At 32.5% G+C, this 12,410-nt stretch overlaps 1 protein-coding gene across 2 annotated transcripts in view; it reads left to right on the plus strand.

Moving 5' to 3' along the window:
- Positions 1–12,410, plus strand: part of LOC140432333 (facilitated trehalose transporter Tret1-like) — a 50,913-nt gene that overhangs the window by 17,275 nt on the left and 21,228 nt on the right. The window contains exon 1 of one of the 2 annotated variants that reach the window (XM_072520165.1): positions 7,469–7,689. The exons of the other annotated variant lie outside the window; for it this stretch is intronic. Within the exon in view, the coding sequence (XP_072376266.1) occupies positions 7,647–7,689 (43 nt within the window). The 5' untranslated portion in view covers positions 7,469–7,646. Of the gene's footprint in view, positions 1–7,468; positions 7,690–12,410 lie in introns of those variants that run through there. 2 annotated transcript variants of the gene reach the window in all.

A 12,410-nucleotide genomic window follows, 5' to 3' on the forward strand; every position in this document is an offset into this window, starting at 1 on the left:
ACGAACAAGTGGAGTGGGGTTCCTAATTAATAAGAAATGGAAGGATAGGATAATCGACATAGCAAGCACCTCAGACAGAGTAGCTAGTCTAAGTCTAAGACTATCCAGAAGATACACCATCCAAATTGTGCAAGTATATGCACCAACCATATCCCACTCCAATGAGGAAATAGAGGAATTCTACAATGAAATAACTGAGGTGCTTAACAAGAACAAAAGCCAATTTAAGTATCTAGTCGGGGACTTTAATGCCAAAGTGGGTAAACAATCAAATCAAGAACAATGTGTCGGCAACTTTGGCATTGGAGAAAGAAATGAAAGGGGAGAGAGACTGGTTCAATACGCACATTACCAGAACCTCTCAATCGCCAATACCTATTTTAAGAAGAACCTCAATAGGAAATGGACATGGTTAGCTCCCAATGCAACTACCAAGAACGAAATAGATTTCATCCTAACTAATAAGCTGAAAACCATAAAGGATGTAAGTGTGCTCAACAAATTCCGAACAGGTAGCGATCACAGACTAATTAGATCTCGGGTCGTTCTAAACACTAAACTAGAAAGAATGAAATTACTCCAGAAACCAACTGCAGGGGTAAATATCACTAACCTAAGCAACAACTCGGAACGCTATCAAAATTTAATTCAAGAAAAATTACAAGACCCAACGAATAGCACACACTTAATGGAAACAATCTTAAATTGCGCCAAAGAAGTTGGAGGATCACAAGCACACAACAGCAATAGAAAACTTTCAGATGAAACAACAGCTCTCCTGAAACAACGAAGAGAAATGAAAATCAACTCCAATATTAATAGAATTGAATATACCGAACTGTGCAAAGTAATACGGAAAAAAATCGCAGAAGATATAAAAACCTACAATGAACGACTTGTACAAAATACAATCGAAAACCATAAAAACTATAGGAAAACCAAGAGGAAGTTGGCAATCGGTAGAAAGCAAATAATAGCATTGGGAAACAACAACGAAAGGATCACAAATAGGGATGAAATAATAAAACATGTAACCGAATTCTATGAGGGTCTATATAAAGCTCCGGAAGCACAAGAAATAGGCGAAGAAGAAATTGCGGTTCAAGAAGATGTACCAGATGTTCTCGTGGATGAGGTAGAGGCAGCTCTTAAGAGCACGAAGAACGGCAAGGCAGCCGGTAATGACGGTGTTACAGCCGAACTTCTAAAGATTGCTGGTCAAACAACTTGGAAAATCCTAGCAAAAATATACACAGACTGCCTAAAATCGAGACATATTCCAAAAAAGTGGAATTCAGCCAACATAATCCTTATTCACAAGAAAGGTAGCAAGGAAGACATTAGAAATTATAGACCGATCAGCTTGCTACCTGTGATATACAAGGTATTCACCAAAATCATTAACAACAGAATACAGAACACACTTGACGCTGCACAACCCCGAGAGCAAGCAGGCTTTAGAAGTGGCTTCAGCACAATGGATCATATTCAAACATTAAGGGAAGTAATGAGCAGAACAAAAGAATATGATCTACCACTGGCGCTAGCATTCATAGACTTCGAGAAAGCATTTGACTCCGTATACCCAAGAGCAGTCATAGAAGCTCTTGTCGACCAAGGAGTAGATAAACCATATGTCGAAACGCTAGCAAATATATACAAAGAGGCCACAGCTAGAGTAAGCATATATGAAAATACCCCAGAATTTCCCACTCAGAAAGGAGTCCGACAAGGAGACACCATATCCCCTAAGCTCTTCAATGCAACCTTAGAAAATATCTTCCGGAAATTAGACTGGAACAACCAAGGTCTATGTATAGATGGAGAATACCTAAACCATCTTAGATTCGCTGATGACATCATTCTAATTGCTAGAAGTCCTGAAGAATTACAACTGCAAATTAATGACCTTAATACAGCCAGCAATGAGGTAGGCCTAAAAATGAACCTAGCAAAGACTAAAATAATGTGCAATGATCTGATCGCCAACGTGGAAATAAAAATTAATGAAACCTCGCTAGAAGTAGTAGATGAATACATATACCTGGGACAGCTCATACATAAATCGGGATCACTACTTCCGGAAATCAACAGACGAATAAAACAAGCGTGGTCAGCATTCGGACGAAATTCCATAGTCTTCAAGTCCAAAATGCCACTATACCTCAAGAAGAGAGTATTTGATCAATGCATATTACCCGTCTTGACATATGGATGTGAAACTTGGATATTAAAGAGAGAAATAACGTCGAAACTCCAAGTAACTCAAAGAGCAATGGAAAGATGTATGCTAGGGATAACAAAGAGGGATCGTAAAAGAATTGAATGGATACGGAGGCAAACCCAGGTGACTGATGTAATCCAAAGAATAAAATCCCTGAAATGGCAATGGGCAGGACATATGGCAAGAAGAACAGATAACAGATGGACCACTAGAACAACTATGTGGTACCCCAGGAACGCTAAGAGACCAAAGGGGCGCCCAAATCTCAGATGGGATTACGATATTAGAAAATTAACAGGAACAACGTGGTCTCGAATAGCACAAGATAGAAAAATATGGGCGCAAATGAGCGCAAATTATTAGAACAACGTATAACTAAGACATCGTCGAATAATAATAAGAACATAAAATAACATTGAAATAAGGGAGGCTGCACCGTAATTGGAAACGGTTGATAAAGCTGCACATGATGATGATGATGATATATACATATATATATATATATATATATATATATATATATATATATATATATATATATATATATATATATATATATATATATATATATATATATATATCGCTGTAACGTAAGACTTACAAGCTTCAGAGTCGCACTCTAGAATTTTACAAACAAATAATATGAACATTTGATGATAATAACTTGGCTGCTGAATATAATCCACTTTATTATGCGATTGAAGTACAAGGATGAATAAAAAATGCTATATCAGCCTTTCAATGAATATCAAGACTCATGGATGTTGGATATCAGTTGTTAAAGAAAAAGTGGTACAGTAGGCGGTACTGTAAACTAGCGCAAAGATTCATTCTGTTTTATGTACTTTTAAGTTTTAAATATTATTTTTAAAATTAAATAAAATAATTTTCTTCTGCACTTTTTTTACAACCATCGATTTACAAAATGTATTGAAGTTATACTTCTATACGCGCGTTCGACGTTAGAAATTTGTACGGGGGTTAATCTGCAAAACCATTACATATGTAAGATATAGGTAAGAGAGAGACAGAAGATATATTTTCTCTCTCTCTTATTCTCTCGCGAGAATGTACCTGTGACCAAGAACTGTCAATTTTGAAATACGGTACTATTAAGTCTAATTCGCAAATTTTTTGCGTGTTTTGTTGATACGCTGGTATATGTGAGTTCCCAATACGAATTTTATTTTTGAAATATTTAAAAACCCCATGTAAATCTTATTAAATATATGAAATATACGCAAAAATGCGAAATTTTACATTAAACATAATCCGAGGTGTGGGTTTTTTATTTTTATCTTCCACAAACATTTTTTGAAAATATACTTCTATACCTATTCGACGTTAGAAATTTGTACATGAGTGAATCGGCAAAATCATTACATATGTAAGGTATAGGTTAGAGAGAGACAGAAGATATAATTTCTCTCTCTTTCTCTCTCGAGAATAAAAATGTTCCTTTTGTAAATATATTTAATATTTATTAATATTATTATTTTTTTATTAATATTATTATCATGGTAAATTAAACATATACGTAAGTAAGTTATGTATATTGTCATTTTTTAATACTTATGAATATTGCACTTTAATTTGTATTGTATTATTATATTGAATTATGTTGCAGTGTATTGTAATGTATTTTAATATACATAACAAAATAAACAATAAATTTTACTTTAGAGTATGCGTAATCAATTTTTTTTGCATTCAACTCCTTTCATACATATATGAAAATAAAAATATACATTTTCATCAAAATATTGATTCAATCCTTCTTTTACTATATTCCTATTACAGGTCAAATGTTGTTTATATACAGCAAACGATGCACCATATACCTATATACCTAATTCTGTTTCTCTTTCTGCTCTCTCTTACCTATAGCATTACATATGTAATAATTGTGCAGATTGACTCCCATATAAATTTGTAAAGGCGAACGTGTTTATAGAAGTATAACTTCTACCGGCAGACCCAGTGGACTGCCACACCCGTTTTGTTTTTATTTATTTTAACAATTTTTTGTACATTTGGTAATGGTTGCACTTAGTTTCTAGTTATTATAAGAGGGTAAAATATTTAATATATCGAAACTGGAGAATCTATCAATTATGCGCTTTACTAAAAGTGTCCTTAATCAAATAATTTTGGCCTTTTATATGTACAAAAATTTGCAATAAAGAATCGGCAGGGCATAATAGGAACAGATGGCTTTTTCAAAACATTTCCTAAATGGAGGTTACTACCGTTCAAAAATTTTAATACGAAAAACAGGTACAACATTGCAAGCCGTAGAATATAATGAAATTTATCAGTTATTTGCGTATTATTTGTAGTTAGATTGTTATACAGTGTGTAAAAGCCAAATGGAATAAATTCATTATTTAGGTTACTGTACATATTTATAAAAAATCCCGAAACACGTCCAATTTAAATTATAACTTGACATTCTTTAACGTGAAAATGCAACCCCTACCTTCAACCCCCTTAGAATGACAGGTACAACCCCCAATTTTTAAAATAGGAAGTATAGGCTTGTGATATATCGTTTGAAAGGTCTTTTCATTCTCCATTCAAAAATGTTGTCGCTTTCAAGTTTAATAAGATTAATTAAGATAAAATAAATTAAAATCGTGTGGATACCGAAATTCGCTAAAATATACTCAAAACTTATTTCCCGTTTAGGTCTTGATAATGAGAAAGTGAACAAAAACCATAGCAATGTGGTTTTTAGATGGTAACCATTAAAAAACTTTAAAGAATTTCCGTGGTAACGTTATTTTAACACGCATTTGTAAATTGTTTTATTTAAGTTGTCAGTATTTTAATTTAAGTAAAAAGTTCGTTCAATTCAATTCTGAAAAATGGTTAGATTAACGGAAATGCATAAAATACCAGTTTTACAAATGATTGGTTACGGAGATAATACCCGAACAGAAAAGGAAGTAACTCGCCTATTTCATGAGAAATTTCCTAATTTACCGCCTATATCCCAAGGAACAATAAGTAAAATAGAGAATCAGTTTCGCGAGTTTGGTCATGTAAGGCAGATAAAAGAAGCAGTTGCCAATGCACTGAGTGATGAACTCAAATTAGATGTGTTGCTTAAGTTTCAGGAAAATCCACATACATCGAGTAGACAGGCATCCACTACATTCAATGCTAGCCATACATCGATAGTAAACATATTAAAAGAAAATAAATTGCATCCCTATAAGATGATACCTACTCAGGAGCTCATGGAAGACGATTTTGATAGGAGAACTTTTTTTTGTGAGCAAATTATGGACATGTTGGATAACAATATTATCCAATTAGAAGAAGTTATGTTTTCTGATGAGTGTACTTTTTCACTTAACGGTCATGCTAATCGGCAAAATTGCCGCTACTGGGCCACGGAAAATCCTCACTGGATGAGAGAAGAACACACTCAATACCCTCAAAAGGTTAATGTTTGGGCAGGGATTGTAGGAAACAATATCATTGGTCCCTTTTTCATTGAGGGCAACTTGAATGGCAACAATTATTTGGCACTACTTCAAAATGATGTCATTCCAACGTTGGAAAATTTATATCCTGATCCAGGAGACCCTCAAGTTCCAGCGAATACGATATGGTTTCAGCAGGATGGAGCACCACCACATTACCAACTTAATATCCGGCAGTACCTCGATACAATATTTCCCAATCGGTGGATAGGGAGGCGAGGATCGATTGAATGGCCAGCACGATCACCTGGTCTTACATTATTAGATTTCTTTTTATGGGGATATGTGAAGAGCCATGTGTACAAAACTAAACCTTCTGATTTAAATGACTTAAAAGAACGAATAACGCTTGCGATTAGGTCGATCACTGTTATGTTAAATAATGTTAGAAGACAGTTTTATTTGAGATTAGGATGTTGCCAAGACGTTCCGGGTGAACATTTTGAACATCTACTTCATTCAAATTCATAGTTCTTTTTCGTGTTCTACATTTTATTACGTTTTGCATTACATTTTAGTTTTTGATTGTATTGTAGCGAATTTCGGTAACCACATGATTTTAATTTATTTCATCTTAATTAATCTTATTAAACTTGAAAGCGACAACATTTTTAAATGGAGAATGAAAAGACCTTTCAAACGATATATCACAAGCCTATAGTTCCTATTTTAAAAATTGGGGGGTTGTACCTGTCATTCTAAGGGGGTTGAAGGTAGGGGTTGCATTTTCACGGTAAAGAATGTCAAGTTATAATTTAAATTTGACGTGTTTTGGGATTTTTTATAAATATGTACAGTAACCTAAATAATGAATTTATTCCATTTGGCTTTTACACACTGTATATAGCAAAAATACAGAATTTGGACTTACCACTATGATTTTTATTGAAAACAAGTAGTGGCGAATGTAATTGCTTTAAAGAATTGTTTGGAATCCAAACAAATTTTGCCCATAGGTTACCACACAAATAATAATTTAATAAACCAAGATGATTACTTAATATTGTTTTTTATCTCTTTGTGCCTACATCTCACTTCTTTTACTTTCTTATGGGCATTAAAGGTGGCGTATCTTTCCTAAAAATATTCAATTTCTATGCATTTTGTTGACATCCAGTTTTCTTTAGGGTCCATCATCTCAGGCCTTAAACATTCTTGTTTTTTGCTGTTTTTCGTGAACCCGATATCTACTTCTTGTATCTTTGTTATTTCCACTTTTAGAGAAGTCCATGTTACTTCAACATCTGTATATACCAAGTTCTCTATCGTTTCTGTTTTTTTCTCAACCTTGATACTTATATCTATTTTTCTTGTCACTTTTTCCCTTTTAACTTACAGAAATATTTTTAGTCTAAATTCCATTATAACTGGATTTTGATCCAGTTATAATGGAATCCACAAATTAGAAGATTACTGGAACAAGTAAATTAAACTTCAGAGAGCTTACATGGAATAAAAAATGTGTTTTAAAGCATAAACTTTTGTTTTTCTTATTGAACGATAAAAATTATTAAGCATTTTTACATTCTGAAATTTTTCTCAAAATAGGTCACATACCGTTCTTCAAAAACTTGATTAATTATCATCGAAATCCATTGTGTTTTGATAACAAAAATTACCTGATTGTTCTTGTACAGAAATATATTTGCCAAAATTTATATATAAATATATCGATAACAAACGCATGTAAATACTGATAACGGCGCACAATTTATTTTAAAATTTGCACGGATACTATTTACATATAATTAATTTCTTTTTTCCAATTAGTCTTGAACTTGACCTCTCTATCATTAGAGATATAACACTTTGAAGGAATACCATCGAAGTGTGATGTTTGTTAAAATTCTTAGGTGTTGAGTTTAAATCTAAGTGAACTAACTTAGATTATTAATTGAAAATAACCATTCAGTGACATTTTGCGATTTACCATGGGAAATGGAAAGCTTTTTCAATTCTGTGCTTCCTTATCAGGTAAAGATTATTATATTAAGATTTTCTTGTATACATCTACATATATATATATATATATATATATATATATATACATATATACATATATAATTATATATATACATATATATATATATATTATATATATATATATATATATATATATATATATTATAGTTTTAAGTTTCTGAACCATACTATATTTAATATAAAATTAGTTTTTCTTGGGTTTAGGCTCAATAAATTACATTACATGTGGAAATAGATTTTATTTTCCATAGAAATCAACGTTTCGGCCCCTTGCCTTTGTCCAGATTCTAAAATGTACAATATTAAGAACAAACAGTTATTGTAATATATATATATATATATATATATATATATATATATATATATATATATCATCATCAATGCCCAAAAGTCCTTATTTATTCTTGAAATAATTGAAAATCCAATATTTCAAACTTCTTATGGAAGAAATGCACACAAATTAAAATTGTTTGGAAAGGTTTGTAAAGTCCCCGCCTATTGTGACGACAGCACTCAAATGCAGCTACTTCCCCTTCCAAATCTATAGCTTTTTCGGTTAATACTCTTCTATTCCGGCTTATAATGGCAACAGCATTCGCATATGCGCATATTTGAGTCGATCTGATATTAATACAGCCGTTTATATCTAGTTTTTTGATAATAACTTGATAATATGCCTCTATAATTTTCGGGTTTGTCTTTCCATTGTACTTAGGAAATAGGATTCCTACTTTGCAATCCTCTGGGACGAATTCTAGTGTCCATATACAGCTGATTACTTTATTCCTACATCAAGGAATTACATTATTCCTATACAAGTTATTTCATCTGTGCCAGGTGCTTTTTTATTTTTTATATGTTTTATGACATATATAGTTTATACATGCTGCCATTAGTGTATTAATATCGAATTTATATTCACCTTTTCTGAACCCAAATCTTACCAAGCTCGACATGACTTCATATCAAATCCAAATAATAGATTCATTTTTATCACAAAAACTATAATCGGCTTAAAACAGCTTTGTCGTTTATTAAATGTCAAAATAGTACCATTTTGTTTATTAAAGGAAAAATAAGACTCATTTATTAACGCATAATTCCATTGTTTATTATGATATTTGGCATTCACGAACTCTAATTTTAGAAACGTGAGGATTTTTTTCAGTAAACAGTTCAATTTATTCGGTATAGCTGGCAGTACGATTTCAGAAAGAACAGGAGTACGGTGGATGCGCTGATGGAAGACTTCCGGGAGTTGCGCGGGGTGGGGGTTAACCAGAGGTGGGCAATCCTACTGTGTCCGGAGTCCTGAGTCCGGAATGCTTTCAACATACTAAAATGGAAAGAGTTAATGAATTCTTTACAAGAGAGAAGGTGTCCGAGACACATAAAAAATTTGGTCTTCAACTATCTGTCAGAGAGGAAAATTGTGGTAGAAAAAGGAGTGGTGGTTAACGTGACGGCTGGAGTGCCGCAGGGGTCGGTCCTAGGACCCACGCTGTGAAACTTGGCATATGACAGGGTGGTGAGCCAACAATACGGAGAGGGTGTACTTTCGCATTTGCGGACGACCTCGCTATGCTGGTAGTGGCGCGGGACAGGGAGGACCTTATCTTTGGTGCACAACGTACACGCGACCAAGTCGAGGAGTGGATCAAAATGCATGAGCTATAACTGGCTGGAAAAAGCTTACTTTTTTGGTTATAGATAATTTGCGTCCATTTATTGTACATATTCCTAGCCTGTTTTTATTTCTATATCTGAATCCCACTTATAGTACTACTAAGTATCTGAATTAGTACTACTCCTAAGTATCTGAATTTGTGAATTTGTTCTAATTGGGGGTTTATCGCTATTACTTTAGTTTTTTGAAGATTTATTGTCAATATCATTGCTTCACTTGCTTGATTAACTCTGCCTAGTATATTTTGTACGTCTTCCATTTTTTCTGCTATTAGAACGGTATCGGCTGCATACCTGATTTGGTTCATTTATTTACCGTTTATTTTTATATAAAGTTCGGCACCGTACAGTGCTTGTTGATACATGACACGGCCTTGTCAGGCAGCTCTTTGTTTACGAACGCTTTTAGTAGTGTGGTTAGAATATTTTAAGGTTGCTTCTTGATTTCAATAAAGGTTAATTAATCTAGCTCAATTTTCTATACTTCATACAACAATTGTTCATGCTGGACTCTATCAAAAGCCTTTTGGTATTCGATGCATTTTTAAATGAGTGTTTGAGTCACAAATAGCGTTTCTCTTGTTTTCAAGGCCTTTTTAAATTCGAACTGAGAGTCACTTATGTCTATTTCACATTTTTTATTAATTTGATTTTGTATGATCTTTAAGAATATTTTTAGTAAGTGAATCATTAAGCTAATGAGCCTTAATTCATCGCATTTGCGGGAAATCGGTTTCCTTGCTATAGCTATGAATTCTGAGTTAAGCCGTTTCTTTGGTATTATGCCACTTTAATATATGTTGTTAAAAAATCTATTAGTAATTTTATATTGTTATCATCTATTAGTTTTATTACATCTATTTCTGTTTGGTCTGGTCCACAAGCTTTCCAATTCTTTGCAAATTGTATCGCTTGTTTTGCCTCTATGTTTAGGATTGGGGGTCCTTTCATTTCCCACGTTGACGTCTGTTATAATTAAAGTCTACCATCTACAAAGGATGTTTCGATAAATATCCTCCACACTTAAATTTGTTCGCTTCTTTCCATAATTATTATATTTTTGTTGTCAGTTATAGTGGGTATATTATGTTTCTTGTTATTATTAGAGGTTTCTTTTAATTTTTGTAGAGGTTGAATGTTCGTGAGAAATTACTAGAAGCTTAATATAGGAAAGCTGCAGGTAAATATATGATAACAATTGAAATATTCAATTATTGTTGGACAGTAATGACGAAACAATTAACAGCAGTAAAAACCAGAAGAAAGTAAAAAATATTGACAGAATAAAGGACAAGTGAAGAACCAGTACTTATAAAAAAGCCGATACAATTAGTGGAGGAAAAAACCTAGGGATTTCATTATTCGGTTATAAACACCTGAAGAACAAAGTGATGGATCAAGAATAGAAAAACAATATGTTGACAAGATACCTTAATAATACCATAATGATAAAACCGATGTATTGCCACTAGGATAAAATAAATATAAATAATCATAAGACCAATAATAACGTATTTTATATTTATATTTATATTAATAATAATGATAATAATAATAATAGCGTTTACTGTCCAACAGAATCCATTTATAGGACAAAATACAATACTAAAGTTAAATGAAATATTAATAATTCATAGGTACTAAGTAAATAACACATTTTTCGAGTATTTTACCTTAACATAAAGAAACTACTCAATCACCTAGGTAGATCTCAGCCATCCTAGTAAGCTGCTTTAAACTGCAGTGAAATATGTCGCAGTAAGCACTTAAGGAATTATAATAGTTGCACATGAGAAATAGAGAGGAGAATTTAACATAAGATTAGTTCTAGCTTGTGTATTTGTGAACGTAATCGAATTTCTCACTGAATAAGATGGAACGTTAAAATTTATTTGTCGAAGAATATCAGGGCAGTCAATGAGATTATGTAGTAACTTGTACAGGAATATTAGGGAGGCATTAATATTAAAGACACAGACAAAAAATACAGTGATGAGAACACTAAGAAGAATTATAGAAAATACGCTGGGAGAACAAATAACAAGTAAATACCTTACAAGAAAATACACAAAATAAACTGGATATTGAACAGAAAAAGATGGACTATACATACAAACAGAATTAAAAAAGTCAAACTGATCAAGTTCTTCATCATCATCATTCATCAACAGCGAGTACATATATACTTGGATGTTATCTTCCCTTAAGTGTATCGATTTGATTCTTTAAATATTTTTTGCATGCATCGGTGACTAGCAATTCGTTTAATGTCATCCATACATATAGTTGAGGTCTGTCTTTATTTCAACAAAACACTCAAACCTTTGTTTTCAAAACTTTCATAAAATTTAATATAATATTTTATCTCTACAGCTGTTTCGGCAGACTGCCTTTCTCAAGTGATATATTTTTGAATGTGTTTACAATTTAGGATAGTCTTAGGTTGAGGAGGAGAGGTTTACAATTTATATTACGAAATTGGTCATTCAGAATTATGTCTGTGTTGTTTAATTTGTTAATTTCCATAGATTGTAATAAAGATAGATTTTATTTTGAATGTGAAGAATTTGAAATTGGTCATTTAAAGAATGATTCTGATCTAGAAGGTGAAGTACGTATGTAGAATCTGTTTTTCTATTATTGAAAGCCCTTTTATGTTCTGCTATACGTTTGTTAATGGTTCTACCAGTTTGACCGATGTAAGTTTTTGGGCAGTCGCCACATTTAAGTTTGTATACACCACTGTGTAAGTGCTTTTTATTTTGGCTCTTGTTGTTTTTAATATATTTGCCTAAGTTATTGTTTGTTCTAAAAGCTGGTGATATTCCTTTCTTTTTTATGTGTTTGGCTATTTTTGTTGTAATTTTGCCTGTATATGTAATTGAGCAGAAGGTACTGGGTTTTTTCTCTGGTGGTAGAAATACTAATTTCAGGGCTTTCGTGTGTAGTTTTTGATTTCAAATTTTAATAATTGTTTGTTCGTTGTACCCACCGTTTACTGCTATTTGTTTAATGATATTTATTTA

Source organism: Diabrotica undecimpunctata, chromosome 1 (genome assembly GCF_040954645.1).
Source record: "Diabrotica undecimpunctata isolate CICGRU chromosome 1, icDiaUnde3, whole genome shotgun sequence".
Taxonomy (NCBI): Eukaryota; Metazoa; Arthropoda; class Insecta; order Coleoptera; family Chrysomelidae; genus Diabrotica; species Diabrotica undecimpunctata.